Below are 18,221 nucleotides of genomic sequence, written 5' to 3'. Positions count from 1 at the left end.
ACGAAGACATAGAATGATACATGTGCTCAAAGACTTATGTTAAGTATGACCTTGGAGAAATTTTTCATTTAGATTAGAGGCAATAGTTTGAAAATTGTTTTCTACTTGATATCAAAATTTTACCTTACATTTTAAAAATCTTGGGGAAATCATAAGATACAACCTCAATTGAAAACTATGTAGTATGGAATAATGGAATAAGCAATAGTGCTACTCAATTAATAGCCACATCATTAAGTCTTCAGCGGTAGCAGCAAGATCACAGGTCTTCCACTGCACGAGGAAATATTCAAAGAAGGAAGAATGGTTCTAGCATGCTAGCATGATGTTATTGCAGATGCCAATAAATATGTACATATTTCCACACTGCTTAAGGGTTGAGAAATTCTCAAACAGTTTCTAGGTGATAAATAAAATATTCAAATTAGATAAAAATAAACAGAATGTTTCGGATAGAAAACACTAGAGTCAGAAATAGCATAAAAACTTGACAGTGCAAGCTAGCTTCCTATGACATAATTTAAAGGGAAATGGAACCTTTGGTAACAATAATGGAATGGTAAAGAATCAATATCTTTGAGAATAAAATTAGAATGCCTGAAATAAGGATAAAATTTACCACAAATCATTGAAGACTACAGGAATGGATTATTATCGAATACAGAAACCATGGCAATTACAAGGGAGTCTAAAATTTCCATAGGAATCCCATACTAATAGTAAATCAAAAATGGAAAACTCAAGGACAAAGAAATTACACTCAAAACCAATATCAACCATCATACCAGAAATAGGAATGGTAATTTTAAAAGGTGAAAAACCCAAAATCAGACCTGAAGAAATGTAAAAAATACAAGACTAATAAGGAACTCAACCGGGTTGAAGTTTTTCAACAAAGTTCATAAAAAATAATAATAATACCAAATGTTTTGAAAAATATAACTGCTTGGTAAGATTGATAATAAAATGGATTGACTGTGTAAGTGACGGGGAAGTGCTAAGAAGAGTGGGAGAAAAGAGAAGCCCTCTAAAAACCTTAAACAGAAGATGGGACAGCTTAGTTGGCCACATTATGAGGCATGATGGGCTAATGAAAACAATCACAGAAGGACAGGTGGAGGGGAAGAAGGGTAAGGGATGGCTCCGAATGAGTTACATAGGACAAAGGGTTGTAAAGGACATTAAAGAGAAGAAATACGTTGCTATGAAAAGGTTAGCGGATAGGAGAGAGAATTGGAGAGCTGTGTCAAACCAATCTTAGGATTGTTGACTTATGATGATGATGCTGATGAGGATTCATGATTTGCATGGGAGCTTTTAATGATCCTGTTATAACATTTGGATTTTGAAATATAAAATGTATATTATTTTTAACATGTCAACTTGATGTGCTCACTTATTTAATTGGCTAAGCCTTTTATCATAATGCTTGTGCATTATTATTATGCCTTACCTGCCGCGTCTGCTTCAGCTGTTGGGCGACACTGGGAGGTAACATTTGAAATAACAAGGAATCACTTTTTTGCTTCTCTTCTCGAAGTTCACTGGCCTTAGCAACTAGACTGGCAGCATACATCTGAGGTGAGGACAAAGTTAGAGTGATTAATACCACTAACATTTTGAATAAGGTATGGTATTTGGAGGAGGCGACCGACAGCTGAGGTCATTTGCGCCATGAGGGAAGGGTATGGAAGGAAGGGTGGAGAGAAACCCGGCGTCGGCGTTAGCCTGCTCTTAACGAAAGGCGACAAGGGGACCACGGCTTAACGTCCCATCCGACGGACAGAGTGTTGCGCTTGAAATGTCCTCCACACAACACTCAAGCAGCGATCAGGCAGTCTCACATTTTGAATAACAAATAATGAAAAGCAAAATTATGCACTTCAGATTATTTATCTGCAATGACTTCCATACGAGATGATAAACATATTTGAATCTGCAAATGAGCAATAGCAATCTTGCTCTCATCACTGAGTTATTTACAGCATCCAGCATATTAACTAATCGTGTACTCATCCTCCAAGCATTTCATCTTAATACCATAAAGGTTTCCTACCTTACACCAATACCCACTAAAAAATTGCACATTAATAATCAGAAATTACTTTCACCCTCATATTTAAGTAACACCTTCAGTAATATTTAAATGTTTTGTAATTATAGAAAAAGAAGTAGCATATGGTTATTAGATGCATTTTTATTCCCTGGTACTCTGTTGAGGGAAAATATGTGACCAAAAAGTTGAATTATATATCAGTAAACTACAACTTTCATTAGTATATCACAAAATTTTTTAGTTTATTTTTCTATTTAGGGTTGAAAAATGGAAGAAGTTTTTGGAACACTTAAGTCATTTTTGTCAAACTACAATCATCAACAGGACTACAGTGCATATCGAGTTCTAACAACACATATCTCAAAAATAGCAACTTTTCAGGAGAGAAAAAAACCATTAATTTTTTTACTTATACACTGAAATTAAAAACCAAAAGGTCATAAAACTGAAAAAGAAGCATTTATTTTCAAATAAAGAGTTGTTTTTTGCTTGTATTTTATTTTTTAATGTTGCTACACTTTGTCTAAGATACCTGTCTCAAACCGGCCGAATATGTGATTTCTGATATATGTGTTGTTGGAACTTAGCCATCGATATGTATGTACAACATTTTAAATTCAATAACTATCCACTCACTTGTATAGTTGCAACAGCATTCCTTACAAGGATAATAATTATCGGAGAAACCACAAGGACTAGTGCCAGGATAGCTACTCCGATTGCTTCTTCATTGTTGGCCTTCCGGAGAATGTCATTCACGTAATCCCTGATAATGAAATATAAAGCGATTGATAGGAAACAATGTTTACATATTTCAACTTTATATTCACAACTCCATGTACATGAGTGTTTTAGATCTCTTAAAAACTCATATTCTGAAAAATATGCAGTAATAAATAAAGAGAAAACAAAAAATGTGATTAGGAGTTAAGACATTTCGTATTGATGAGCACAATTACCAACTATTTCTCACAAATATTAATGAAAAATAATTTTTTAAAATATTTATGCATGAGTTCATACATGTTAAAAATAAGACAAATGTATGCATATGAAATCATGCAAAATAGATCAGGTAAAGAGGTCATCTCTATGAGCTGCTTTCCTCATTAAATGCTGCCCAAAAATAGAAAGATAGATCATAATTCCAATCACCCATTATTATTTATCTAGAACATTGATAAAGCCATTAAGTTCCCTCATTCCTTCTAGCAAATATTGGCCAATGTTGGCTAATCATTGGCACCCCATATTGGCTTTAAGTTGGCAATGACATGAGAACCTATGGATATAGCCAATATTGGCAAGCCCATGCGTAGCTAACATGAGCCCAACATGGGCTACCCCTATATTGGCCACCCATCAATCTCCAAGTTGGCATTACCTGTAGACCTCATATTGCATAACCTACCTCACGAGACCCTACAAAATGCAATGCATATGTACATGCAAAAAATGGCATGCAAAAATACTGAGAAATCTAAAATTAATTTCCAACTACAAGGAGTACTTTTTACGATTTTAGTGAGGAGGAGCTAATTTTAGGACTAAGAAGATTTCTTTTCACAGTGAAAGGTAGCCCACACGCACACGGAAGGAATAAGGGCCTGAAATACAGATACAGTAATATTGACTATCCTTTTATACATTATATCAGCCAATTATATGCTTATTAGCTAGGAATATCCTATTCAGAGGACATAACAGTGGCATAAAAATTGGGGGGGGGGGGGAAATAAGGGGATAGATCCCCCCCAAAGCCTCAGAAAATTTTAAAGTGTACTAATTTTTTCCTTTATGTGATGATTTCCCGCAGAATTATGAGTGAAACACAAAATTTTAGTGTCAAGATAGTGTAAAATTTATTTCTAGGTATGCCAGTTTTCAAAAATTTTCCCATAGCCTGGCCTGGGGGTCGCCCCCCAGATGCCCCAAAGCATATTCCTGGTTACGCCACTGCAGAGGAAAATTTTCCAATAAGGATAATAATTATCGGAGAAACCACAGGGATTAGTGCCAGGATAGCTACGCCGATTGCTTCTTCATTGCTAGCAATTCAATATGGAATACAATAAGTTAGACCAATTAAAAAGAACTAGAAAGAAAATAAGGAATTTTTTCATTCATTCGTTCTGTTTTTGTTTCCTAGCAAGATGTATTCTCTTGAGATGTAGGCAGTTGGCACTCTGAGTAAGGAATATTCGATTATTCTGTAGTTATGGGAGTTTATGATGCCTCCTCCAGGCGACTTTGAACAATAGTATGAAAAACAAGAATGATTGAAAAGATTCTGTGGTTTGAACTAGAGCGTTACATATTTGAATTTTCAAGTCCCTGAGAAGCTGACAACACAATACTGCCGAAATATACCTGACATTAACTAAAAGAACAGAGGCCCACTGGGAAAGGAAACGGTTAAAGCCTGGTATCTTTCGCAAGGCCATTTCCTTCAAAGCTCTGCCTCATACGATCCATCTCCCACTGGAGGGCATTCTTGTGTGAATTCTGTGACATCCTGGAAGTTAGACACCACGCATAGCGTGAATGAAATGCTGTATGCTTTTCCAAGGCGCTCAAAAGTATCACTTTCTCATACTAGCCACAACGAGAGATTATAAAAATAAGAAGTCCAATAAGAATATATGAAAGCAAAGCACTGGGAGCTGAAAGATTAATAATAAGAAAAACAACAACAATCATAATCGATTTACCATCAGGGAATTGCAGAAAATATTTTTACCGACCTCCAACTACGATTCACCCACACTTGGAATTTCTTGAGGAACATTTTCAAACATTTTCGCTTCGTCTCGTGTAGTTGAATTGACTTCCAATTGGTGACCGCGCTGCACGGAGTTTTTAAAATGACGAAGGTGCGTTCCAAACAACGGCAGAGACTGATGTTGAATAAAAACTTTTGGGCTATGTCGCCGAGTCTTGGGAGGCCCCAACGTTTCCCGACCGACGCTGGTCGCTTTCTCAAGGGATTCTGAAGAGTTGGGAATTTAAATTCTTATGAAGATGAATTTGGAGGAGTGGGTTGTTGATTGTTTTTTCTTACAACGGGTGTCCAAGAACGGCTAAATTTAATGCCGGTGTCCCTTTTGAAATTGTTCAACATCCCACTCCTCCAACCTCCCGCTACTTTCCCCCACCACCTGACACAGATACCTATATATAAAAATTTAAATTCCCAACTCTTCAGAATCCCTTGAGAAAGCGACCAGCGTCGGTCGGGAAACGTTGGGGCCACCCAATAATTGACGCGGCGACATAGCCCAAAAGTTTTTATTCAACATGACGAGTACCCGCGAAAGTTTTAACGAAGGCAGTGATTGAGTTTCTTTTGGCGGGTGTCTCACACATACATAGGCGCTTGCAGCATGTCTACAGTGATCTGGCAGTAGACGATAGCACCGTGAGTCGTGGAGCAACGCGTGATTCATCATCGCCGCTATTGGGATATGATGAAGAAGTTATCAATGAAGTGCGACGTTGGCCCCGACCAGTGGAATGGTTGCGTGCAGGCAAACAGGCCCTCCTTCAACGTGGCGTCAAGCCATACCATTGAATCGAGATTACGTTGAAAAATAGTGATGTTTAGCTAAAGTATTGGGGAATAACAGGGTCTATTTGAATGCTGAATAAAGCAATCTCAGTTTCAGAAATAAGGTGTTGCATTGTGCATTGAACTCCCCTCGCACAAATCAATACTAGTAACAATATATCGCTCCTGAAGTTGAGCATTTATTAACCTGTAATAAGTAAAAGCTACGCATGATATTGCTGAATTTTAAATATTTATAAGCATAATGAATGTATTTTCACACATTTTATCGTTTATTTATTTATTTTCCAACTTGTAAACAACACACAGAGGCCTTTACTATGGATGATTAACAAAGCACGATGCAAACATCCATGCCCTGGAGAGGGACCACCCCAACGCCACCGAGGACGGCCAGTTGTCTTAATATCCCCACTACTTCAAGCAGCGACGAAGAGTCTTTGGAAATAGGCCGACACGGATAATGGTATCAAGTATCAAATAGCTACCTAAGTTTCCACAATTAAAAATAGATTCAAGGGGTAATGTAAATGAGTTTGATAATTGCTTATGTCTAAGTCAGATATCATTGTATCCTTCGTAGCTTGACCCATGCCTTTGCAGGGTATAAATATTGCAAAAAATATAAATAAGTGGCATTCCAATGAGTGATCTCTTCACATTTCGTCACCAACGCTCTTCAACTAAGCTCATCCACCGCGAAGCTTATTCAGTTGAAACACCATAAGTAATTAATGCATCAGTAAAATTGAATAACTGCAACGCCTGCATAAAATGAACTGATTCCTGTGTTTTACTCACAGAATGAACATTACTAAACCTATCTGAATGATTGCGATGTTTGGAGACATTTTTTAGAAATTATGTACAATAAATGACGAAAATTAAGCCTTATTCAATAGCCGAAGTTGACTGCTGGGTTCGAGCAGCGGGAGTGGACAGTGTCCGAGAAGTACTTTGAAGGAAGTAGGAATCGATTGAGGGCGTGAATGAGTGAATGAAAGAATGGCTTCATAAGAACCTGGGCCAATGGGCTCTAGGTTTAAAAAATAAAACGGAAGAAAGTGATCTCTCCCATAAATGACTTCTCAGGTTGAGAAAATGATACTCAAATTACACACGAATAAAAGCATAAGTTATAGAAACAGTAGTATAATTATTGCCATCAAATATTACAATAATTTTATTTACAGCAATAATAATAGAGATTGCATAAAGGGGGCGTCGCATATCTTCGTTCTATACTTTATCAAATTTGACCAGTTTAACTTTAAATGGGAACCAATGGCTGAGGATGTATCGCAAGAGGAAAATGTTTATTTAATCACGATATTCTTCGTTGAAAAAACAGCTGGCTTTAATAGCGAGCGATCGTTTCTGATCCACAGCCATGTCAGTCAATTTGGACTAGTAAACCAGGTTTCCAGAAAATACATGATTTGATTAGTGGACGAGTGTTCGAATTTTCCTGCAAATGACGCATTACGGTACCAGACACTAACATCATTAAAATACGTGAGCGATGTCTTTGTCGTACACCAATATATTCCATGGATTAAACAAGTGAAGGACATGCATACCTTATTCTCTTTCTAAGGCTCACTTGAAGTTCACGAAGTTCATTCACGTAGCTCACCATGGAGTCAAAGTAACTGATGGCGTCGCTAACATTTGGCTCCCGCTCTTTGTTGCTCAGAATTTCCTGTCTCCTGAAATTAAAATTCAGGAAATATACTCGCAATAAGGAAAGATACACTAACCCGAGATTGTGAACGAAATATTTACTTTTGCCTAAAAATCTATTTTCATATCAATACACGGAATTCTAATTCATCGTTATTAATAGTGATTATTTCAGCGAGTATTTTTTTAAATGGAGATTAAGATGCACATACCTGTTTTCAACTTCGGTGAAATTCTCCTTCATGGATACTTTGAGCTTTTGGTATGCAGTCTGCAGAGATGGGACGAAATTCAATGCCCCATTCAAGAGATCAGCGCTCAGTGCGTCATGCTTAACGTATTGAATGTAGTTGGCCCGCTGCAGTTTACCTCGACCGAAGAAATTTATCCCATAAACCATGGATATTCCACCATTTTCTATGCTTCTAAGAAGGTTTTTGAATGCGATCAGATACCTGACAGGAGAAAAACATAAATAGTATAATATTTATACTGTACCATTAGATATTTTGATGACGATTTTGCCAGTGCATTTCACAGGAACAAAACAATAGTCATAATTGAACCGTGCAAGCTTTGAATTATAGTGGTTATTCCTTCGAAATTGGTGGATTACAGTCAAACTTAGTTAAAGTATAAGGTCACAGAATGAACAGAGCAAACTATTCCGTAAATAAGAGAGATTTTTACTAAACATTTTCAAGGAATTCACACTCTCACACCTAGCAAATTGAAACGGCAAAGTCAAATATTTACGGCAACGGCAAATATTTCCTTCCCTTGAATATTTATGCAGCATTACATTACTTTGGTTTATGATAAATCATTGAAAGGCAATGGTGAGTTGTTGCAATTAAATTTTGACTAACAAGTCAGCTATTATTTCAGAAATACTTCCACACTAGATCTCAGGCTGTTTCTCATGCATGTGGCTTTGGTTAGGTATGAGATTGTATCCCTGAAAGTAATAATGGGTCGATACCAAGAGTACTCCACGATTGGCCGATGAAACATATAAAATACTATTTTCTTTAAAAAATATTCTGTCATAATTTCGTCAAATCATTTTTCGGGAGAAGAAATGGAAAAAGCCAATAGAAAAGCTTTCTAAGAAAATCCAATGGAAATCTGAAAATGAAAAATCGTACATGCTTATTTTCCTACAATATTCTTTGTTAAGTACATTACACCAGCTTCAACAAACTTCAATTTATATATTTCAAAAATTGTGTCATATTTTTAAGTCTCCATTCGAACAATATCACAACTAAAACAAATACAACTTATGAGGACAAAAGTCAGGAGAAACGAGCATTGAATCGGCATCAGATGCTTCACCCTCGATATTTCAGCATTAATCTCGACTAAAAATATTTCTTCACTTTTATTTTAAATTGAGAGAATATACTCAAATACTACTGGGTGAAATAAATTGGCTTTATTAATGAAATTAACTTAATTAAAAAAAAGTTTTTAGAGAACGGCCCAAGTTTCGAATCCCTGATGGCCTCGTTGAGCTGTTTTATCTTGAAAATATTTGCCTTATATTCTAAATCTAGACCTGATTTCTGTGATTATTTTTTGGTATTTTACTAAATTTTTCAGTCTCCTAAAATGACTTGAAAAAATGACACCATTCCAGGGGTGACTTACGCATAAAGTACGAATAGAAGACTAAAGCCATTTCCGTAATTAAAATTTCATGATGCGAAATGCATAGGAGGGAAATTTTCTGATTAAAATGTGCAATCTATCTCTTCGGCAGCTTTCATGCGTAAAATGTTGGAATATAATGTTATTACTGTCGAAAAAAATCATGATTCCAGCGTTCCTGTATCCTTCGCAGTTAAACCAAATGATGGAGGATTATTCACTAGTGCAAGGCGTTCATTCTACGATAGTAGCAGCAGCAGCGAATGGGAAGGGTTTCAAAACGCCAAGTTTTTAAAAATTGTGTGAAAATATATCTTCCCGAGTTGAAAAGTATTTCATGAACGATTATTAGATTTAAAAATATCGTAGTTGTAGAAAGAATGCGTTAATACAGCAAGTAAAGGCTGAAAATTTAGACTAAACCCCAACCTTGGAAATTTACAACCTTGGAAATGACGGGGAACAACCAAATGGTTGTTTTCAATGGCGGCGGGGTAAAGCTACCGATACTGAAGGCCGCGGATTCGAACCCCGCCTGAATAGGTTGTCTCTCCCAATTTTTGCAATAGGTCCTCTGAACTCGCGAGGATAGGTGGTATTGAAAAGTTACGCAATCAAAAGGTTATACAATAACTTATAGCTGATATCCCCTACAATGGTTTATTTCCCATGAGATAATAATAGCTCTATGTTGAAATGTCGAATATCTGTGCGTCCATTTGAATGCGCGATAGACGACGAAACATGAAATTGCCGACAGTAGAATCCTCGACAATAATATTAAGAACCCAGCCCGTCCTCGTGAAGCTAAATATGTGTCACCAATTGTAGCCAAAAGTGCCAAGCGATCCTTTTTTTTCAGAATTTGCTATTAAGTATTTGAAATAACTAGGAATAGTATTGAAAAGTTTTAAATTTGATAGATTATATCATGACACTGGAGTTAAGCGCTTTATGCTGCGGAAATAAGGGCAACAAGAAAGGAGGACGAGAGAAGATAGGGGTTTGAAATATGGGTGTGGAGAAGAATGGAGGAGGTGAAGTGGATGAAGAGGAAGAGGAACGACGAAGAGCTGGATATGGTGGGTGAGGAGAGGCAGCTTCTATATGAGATACGGAGGAGACAGAAGGTTTGGATGGAGCGAATACTTAGCGGGGAGGGGATGTTGAAAACAGTGTTGGAGGGTAGAATTTTGGGTAAACGAGGGAAAGGAAGGAAGAGATAAGGATTTTTAGAGTATCATAATGAAAGTGAGTAGGCCTTAATGCGGATGGGAGAGGGAAGTCCATGAAGGTATGAACTTCCCTCTGGAAACTGCCGGAATACTTCTTAAATACTTTGTCAACTAATTTAATCGGCAGAATACTCTTATCAAACATATCATCATGGATACGAATTCCGGTCAACAGCTCCAACTATGACTCATTTCTCCGTAGCATTGGGGTCGTTCCTCCGTCTGCGATGCGAGCGGAGACTTTTGTAGACCCGTGTAAATACGAGGTGGTTGATACCACCTTTAAGGGCCGACTGGAAAAACATTTGTATCGCAATGTTGGTTTTTGTAACACTCATAAATTCAGTGTTTCAGATTTCAGCTAAATTACGCCTGAATTTTGAAATTAACGGACGCTTGTATGGGCCAGAGCACGGCTACACGCGCGCACTCTGTGAATACATTCTGAATAATCGCCCTCTCTTTTCCATTCAGGATGGGGAGTTGATCGTGCATGATTAGTTTCGGGTCCAACCTCCACACTCCGCTGTTGTCCGCCTCCTTGATGTGATTGGTCATGTGGTCGAGGGTGGCGGCGTTCACCGAGTTGTACCACTGCAACACCTCCGCGATGCTGCTCTCTTCCGAGCTGATCTTCTGGCTGCAGGCCGACGCGTCGTTCACGGACAGCCGAGCGGCACGATGGCGACGCGAGGGCGAGAGTGGCGCCATGGAAAAAGAACGAGAAAAGGGAGAGTTATCACCAGGGCTGATTGAATGACCGTATTTTATGACGAGGAGGCGAGGAGAATAGGCGTTCCCTTCCCGTGCAGGCACACACATTAAGGGGATTAGTTACTGCCCCCGCAGGGCGCATCGTAAACAGTCATAAACTTATGCTTAAAGATATATTGTATTCAACGGCTACAGTTAGGAAACAGTTCATCATTTTGCCAAGGAAGTTGTGGTGGCATTTTGGGTCCAGGGAGTGAGATGGGTATAATAATTGCACACCGCTTACTTGTTTGAGTTGAGTAAGAAATTGATAAACAAAACCTTTGTGAAAAGTTTATTTCACTTTATTTGCTACACGAATGAAAAATTGAATACCTAATCGTCATGCTAAAATACAGGACCTCATGTTTTGAAAGTGGAATTTCTTCTAAAAAGGAAAGTATTCGTTTAAGAGTGCTTGGAGGAGTATCGAGGGCGATTTCTAAGGCTCCGTGAGCTTCTTGCTTCATTCCTTGGGACGGTCACTGAATCACAATCCCTCAGAATGTGACGCACCTTTGTAATTACAGTATCGGTTTTTCAAAGTGCTATCGGGCTTTTTTGTCATTTCGGTTCTGATTCGGTACAATTTAAAGCATTAAAACATAGTGCTCGAGCGGACAACGTTTAAAATTCGCGCTTCGGCTTCAAATAAGGAATAATAGCTAGCTGCTTGCTTACTTTAGAGGCTAACTTGCATGCTTAATAAAAATTTCCACTATATTCATCGTTAATATTGACGCAATCATGATGAAAATTTACGAATCACAGCATATTATTCCTTCACGATAGATTTCGAAGGATGAAAAAGTTGAAGTTGCCTCAGATCAAAAATTTAAGTTTTCATTGAAAGAGAAATTAGGTAACGAAACCTTTCGTAAGGTATTTACAAAGTTCTCCTTCTCAACTACGGCCTTCAGTGCCTAAAAATATAATGAAAATGCATCAAACGATCTCATAACTAATTTTAATTATTATTATTTTAACTAGAGAGTTTTATGAAAAATTTTCATCACATATTTTACAAAGTTCCGAGAATAATTCCAGCTCTATCTTCTCACGAACAACTATGGTTCAACTACCACCCATACAATTTTGATCAGCCACTTTCGAGTAAAAAGGATTCCACTTTAATAGTGACCATATAAATAGTAAACTCATAATTCTAGCAGACGGCATTATGAAAAGAATGTTTCCTGAAAGAAAGAGTTTCCGATTTAAAATAAAAAAATTAATGAAAGGTGCACACTGTACATGCATTTGATTTTCAGCAACAGGAAAGCACTATTCAAAGCTCTTTACTCACATAATGTGTCATGCAGATAAAAGTAGCAACTCCTAACCGTAAACTATTGTGGAACTCCCAGCTTTGTTACTAGGAGACAGCTGCTGCCTTTCCTTCCATTCCCTGCGTTACTTATCATCTAATGTAATAGGGAATGTGCTCTATGAATTCCCACTCCTACTCCTGCCATTTTACCATCGCAGCCATTTTCTTCATCCGTCGATACCCCCTCGTTTCTTCAAGAATGTTATTTCCCCTAAACTTCAAGTACTTCACTCCTGCTGCCATTTTGTACCCTAGTGTACCCTTAACTAAGTTATTCGGTCTGTATTTGGGTTTTCCCGTCCATGCTGAGTGCCATAACAGTCACCAGGCACGTAAGGACAGCGACTACGATGCATTTCGAAGAGCATACGAATCGATTGATGTCTCGATAGAACTTGAAGAAGTTCGAATTGGAACGCTGTAGGATTCTATGGCTATGGATACATTGCAAGTAGCAATTTTTAATTAAAATTACGTGAGCAAAGAATATAATTACAGATTTATTTTTATTAATTTACAACTTATCAAGGTTAAGCTAAAATTGTCATCAACTTTTTCACAAAGAAAGAAGTGGAGATGAATTAGTATCCTTCAATGTTTTCCTCACAATGGCATCACGAAACGCATTCGGAATCTGGGGATACTTCTTCTATGGTTACATTAATTACGAGATGTCATTCTTGAGTCACAAGCTGTGTCAATCTCCCTTGACGAGTAAACCCATTTCAATCATACATCCTCTCCGAGTTTTTGTCCAGCTCAGTGGTCAGTTGTTAATCCTGAAACCGAAAGCAATCGCAAAAAAAAAGAATTGCAGAATCATATCGTGTCATAGAGGCAAAATGAAGGGACAATTTTCGAAATGACCTCGAAAGCATTCGTGTCTGCGATCTCGGTAATACCCGTGGGTGGAGCGTTCTGAATAACCACTGCGTGCATGAAAGGCACACTCCATTTCAAATTAGCGAAGAGGTTACTCTCCACAGATTAATTCATGTAGCGTGCCTCTATGGACAGAATATTATGCCATCAATTCTATTGGTAGTTCTCCAGCATTATTCTTAAATTATAACGGTGACTGAGACTTGAATTTGCATTTTCAGAGAATTGCGGAAGCCGAGGTCCAAAAGAGAGTCTTTGAGGACATAGAGAGCACGAATTCAAACTCTGAGTCACGTAATACTCACAAAATTCCATGGCAAGATGACCGCATATTAAAATTCACATGGAATTCCTTCATATCCTACAAACGAGTAACTTTTGTGATACCCCGAAATTAGCCCAAGCCAAGGTATATGAAAATAATTATTGCGATGCAATGCAGATCATGCAATATACACTCGACGATTAGTTACTCGAGAGGATTGCTACCAATGGTGGACGGATCGTGGTATAGGTATGTATAATACAAAGCCCTAATGTCGCTAAAATTTAACCCGAATATTAATTTCAATTTTTACAAAGCACAGAAAGCAAGACTTTCTCGCCATATTAAATATTATCTAATCAGGAGCGGCAGCGTGGTCAAATAGCTCCATCGGGAAGATCCATGAATTATAAAAAAACATAACTGAATGTAGAATACAAATCAATTAACATTCCAGTTCTTCTGACGTCCGAACAAACATGTCAACAATGCCATTTTGTCAACATTAAAATATTACGGTCCTTAAATACAAATGTATATTAGTCAAAATGTGAAAGCTACAGTGAAAAGGGAGCGGGATGGGACCCGCATCCTTGGTGATGTATCTTAATAATTACAATTTTATACCGTCATGAGTGCGAGAAGAAGAGCCTAGGAAGTTTTTTATTCTACTGTTCACGTGCTTGAAGGGTCAGCGGAGAATGAAAGGTGCTGAAAGGGCTCACAAAGGTCGTCGTGGGCCTTCGGGCCCCGGCGAGATTGTCCTCCCGCCCTGGAAAGTCTCAAGTAATTATTGCGAATACTTCACTTTCCGCGGCACTCCGGAATTTGTATTATCCCCACGATCCTATCTCTAGTTTATAAGTTACTTGGTCGCGGCACGGAAGACGACCTCTTTCTCATCAGAGGATATTTAACGGGATGGATAGCCTAGTGAGTTGGGAACCACGAGCCAGACTGAGTTGGGGCGAAGTTTGAGCGCGGAACACCATGAAAATTCTAAAGGGGATGTGTGAGATGATAGGGTGTCCAATTAAAGAAGATGGAGCCATTGTTGCCGAGGGAAGGGCGAAATTTATCGGCGAAATGTCTCTGCCAACAGAATATCACTTCCACCGGCGGCCGTGAATTTTATTAGCTTGAGAGGGATTGAAAATATAAAAAAACTGGGTCCAACATCACGAAAAGTATTTTTTAAAGGGTGGCCATAACCAGGGGTGGATTGGACATAAAAGGGGCGGGAGGGATTAACCGCTTGGCCCTGAGGTCCTGTGAGGGCCGTTGCAAGCATGCAAGTATGATGGATGTCCGCTAACCGTGTCGTGAACCATTGTCTTGTGAGCGAGACCTCTCAAAAGTTAAGATTCTAATGTGCAGAATAAGTTGCTCTTCATCTAAGAAAAGATGGAAACCATAGATTTTATTAACGTTGAAACACAATTGGCTTTTGAGATAGACATAATTAAATTGTGGACATGTTTACTCAGCCATAAGGTGAACTGAAAACACATTATTTAAATTTTAAATTGAACTCCTTTGTTCAACTTCATGCTTATCTAAATGTTTTATCTCGGATTTTAAGGGTAGGATTTGCCTTTTGTGGCCTCCATGACCACGTCACCGCCCTTCGGAAATCATTTCGCCCCTTGCTATAGCCTACAGAAGCTATGCTTAACAAGCAATACTAATGTGAGGCGAGATAATTATTTCGGTTTTTTAAATCACAATTTATGTATTGACAAATTTAAACCGTTCCTCTCATTCCAGCCGCTTAAGTGAACTTTTCTCGAGTGTCCAACCGGCTGCGTAACTCCATCTCCATCAACGTTTCGATTAGCAGACATGCGGAGGTCTTGAGGATAATAACGACCGAGTTGGTAATCGAAACGTCAACGGGTATGGAATTGCTCGGACGGATGGAAACCCGAGAAAAGTTCACGCGATTGATTCGCTGGGAAAGAAGAAGCATTTGTTGAGAGATTGCCTCCGCTCCTCTCAATCCAGTGCCTTCCGCCGTTCATCTTCGGCACTCTGTCTAACCATGATTGATTGGCCGTTCTTAGATATCGACACTCCTATTTTATTTAAAATTTCGAACGTTTTTTTGTGGAACAGTGCGCGAAAAAAGTGATTTTGTTCGCAATCACGTTCACGGGTGCAAATTGAACATGAATAAATCGGGAAATCCCTGTTCACATCCTGGCCAAGCCAAATATTTTTCATGAAGAATTACACCCTTTTTATACATGGAAGGGGTGAAATTTTATTTTTTAGGTGAGAATATTTCCACCCCTACGCGTGACTGAGATCTGAGAATCACAAGCTGAGTGGGCTTGAGCACGGCTTGAGACGCCAGAACTTTGTTTGATAAACGAAGTCCGATATTCTTTTTGCATGAAAATGACATGGTGGCGTAACTGGTTAACATACATGACCGGCTATCTGGAGATCCGGGTTCGGAATCCGTGTTAAACTGAAAACTTTTCAGGGCGGATTTACCCCTTGGTATATAATATGTTTTGTGGAGATGACGATATGATGCAGGTATTTTTGACAAATTTCTTTTTTCCAATTCCAATAAATAATTTATTGAAATATATTATATTAACTTCTACGCGTTAGTTAACTTAACAGTACGTAAAATGGTGTGTAGCAATTTAAGTAATATTTGAAGCATTCGATTCGAGATTGATACTTGAGAGTTTATAATATTTATGTTTTTATGCCAAATATTTAATCAATTAATTGATTTATTAAGTAATTGATTATTTAGTTTTCCTTTTGTTAACCAATCCATTATTTGCTAAAATTACAAACATAACGATATAATTTTTCTTTAAAAGGGTTCTCTGAATTTAATTATTGTTATTATTAGTTCATGCACTTTCTCAGCTGGTTATACCAGACGGTGATATTCACCTATCCTTAGGGTAAATTAGGATTAGGCTCGGATGTTAAGGAAGAGAATTCACCCTATCCTACACTGTCCGATCATGCCCGACCCAGGAATCTTCTCACGATCTGGCAGGCCTGTAGTAAAACAGCTTTTTGCCCGAGGTTAATCAGTTGTTTTTTAATTCCCTGGTCTTCGACTTCTTTTTTGAATCTTTTAGACAGGAATCCCTCTGCAGAGATTATCAGTGGGTGAATGCTGACGTCTTTCAACTTCCAAATATTTTTTATTTCACCGGCCAAATTCTGATATTTTTGTGTTTTCTCTCTTTCCGTAGACTCAACATTGTGATTTAGTGGCACTGTTACATAGTCTATGTTTGCTCTTTGCTGTAATTTGTGGATCAATAAAATATCAGGCCTATTGTAATATATGGTTTTATGTGTAAGTATCGGTCTGTTCCAGTGAAAAATGTGTGTATCTGTCTCTAGTACGGCGGGTGGATGGTATTTGTAATATGGTGGAGTATTTTTTAAAAGTCCATAGGTAGTTGCTAGGTTTTGGTGGATAATTTTGGCCAACTGGTTGTGCCTATTGAGATAGTTATTACCAGCAAGAGCTGGGCACCCCGAGGTTATGTGTTCTATGGATTCACCCGTTTTCCCACATTTTCTACATTTAACTGCAATTTCAATTTTTTTCATAGTTGTGAGTTCGTATAACTCTGTCTTCAATTGCCATCACAAACCCTTCAGTCTCCGGGTATAAATAGCCATCTTGGAGCCATTTCAGAGATGCGTTTCTGTCAACCCAATCCTCCTGTATGACTGTTGGGAACTTTCCATGCAAGATTTTAGACTTCCATTCCTGCTTTTGTTGGTTTAGGTCTGGTATTTGGATCCAATTTTGGTTCTCTCCAAAATTCAATGGTGTGTATCCCACGTCAGCCTTTATTATTATTATTATTATATTAATACTTTTAGTTAAAATATTTGCTTTAAGGGATTAAAGACGTGAGTTAGACTCCTTAGAGCAACTGGAAAGTTTTAAAAAGGTAGCGCAACCAAGATGTACGGTCTCAAATGAATACATCTTTCCTGCTTCCTCCTTCATCCTAAAATCCTTGACAGAGCTTCTCCCATCTCAGAATATTTGAACCCATCCCCACACTCACCGCCACCTATACCCGAACCCCAAAAGCTCACCATGGCTGACCTTAAACCAACCCCAAAACCTCCCTCTCCTCCTCCTACCTCTATCTTTACCCAGCCTTGGCAAATTCCTTTTCATTCCCCCTCCCTCCCATCCGTGTTGCTAATGTAAAAAAAGATCGCGATAGCTTGTCATTTGAAATATGGCACCTGATCATGATGCTCCAGCATTGAAATCCAGATCATGCAAGTATTTTCTTTGACCAGAGTGGATTGTAAAATATAATATAATGTTATAATAAATGGAATTCCCCAAAGTGATTACTATTACTAATTACTATTATTATTATTTGTAATTACTATTACCATTTCATTCCTGAAGTGCATTATTTCTAAAATTTCTTGCCTGAAATATATTAATACACATTAACACGTTAAGAAAGATAAATATACTATATTAAATTTAGATCATAGCATGTAACTATTCAAAAAATCTTTGGAGGCACAATCGAGAGTATTTCCGGTAAAAATATTATCAACCATTCAATCTACTTCCTAATTCAGCAGTTCAAACCCCGTGAGTTGAGAGGAAAACATGAACGTTAAATGCATTGCTGCTTTGGATTAATATGCTTCAGTAAGCGGTTGAAGGTTCAAAGGCTGAATGAATGTTGACGCATGGTAGAGAGGATCTATGGAAGCAAATAGCCCGTGGTATTTTCCAGAACGAATGCTGTCATCGGCTAGATACC

At 38.1% G+C, this 18,221-nt stretch overlaps 1 protein-coding gene across 1 annotated transcript in view; it reads right to left on the bottom strand.

Annotated features, from left to right (window-relative positions):
- LOC124158484 overlaps positions 1-18,221 on the bottom strand; it is a 384,878-nt gene that overhangs the window by 20,044 nt on the left and 346,613 nt on the right. The window contains exons 7-11 of the mRNA XM_046533608.1: positions 10,710-10,835; positions 7,520-7,762; positions 7,205-7,333; positions 2,693-2,822; positions 1,454-1,576 (exon numbers count right to left, since the gene is read on the bottom strand). Coding sequence (XP_046389564.1) covers positions 1,454-1,576; positions 2,693-2,822; positions 7,205-7,333; positions 7,520-7,762; positions 10,710-10,835 — 751 coding nt within the window. The remainder of the gene's footprint in view (positions 1-1,453; positions 1,577-2,692; positions 2,823-7,204; positions 7,334-7,519; positions 7,763-10,709; positions 10,836-18,221) is intronic.

This window comes from Ischnura elegans, chromosome 5 (genome assembly GCF_921293095.1).
Source record: "Ischnura elegans chromosome 5, ioIscEleg1.1, whole genome shotgun sequence".
NCBI classification, from domain to species: domain Eukaryota; kingdom Metazoa; phylum Arthropoda; class Insecta; order Odonata; family Coenagrionidae; genus Ischnura; species Ischnura elegans.
The sequence above is the reverse complement of the archived record's forward strand: the minus strand, read 5'-3'. Positions and strand labels throughout refer to the sequence as shown.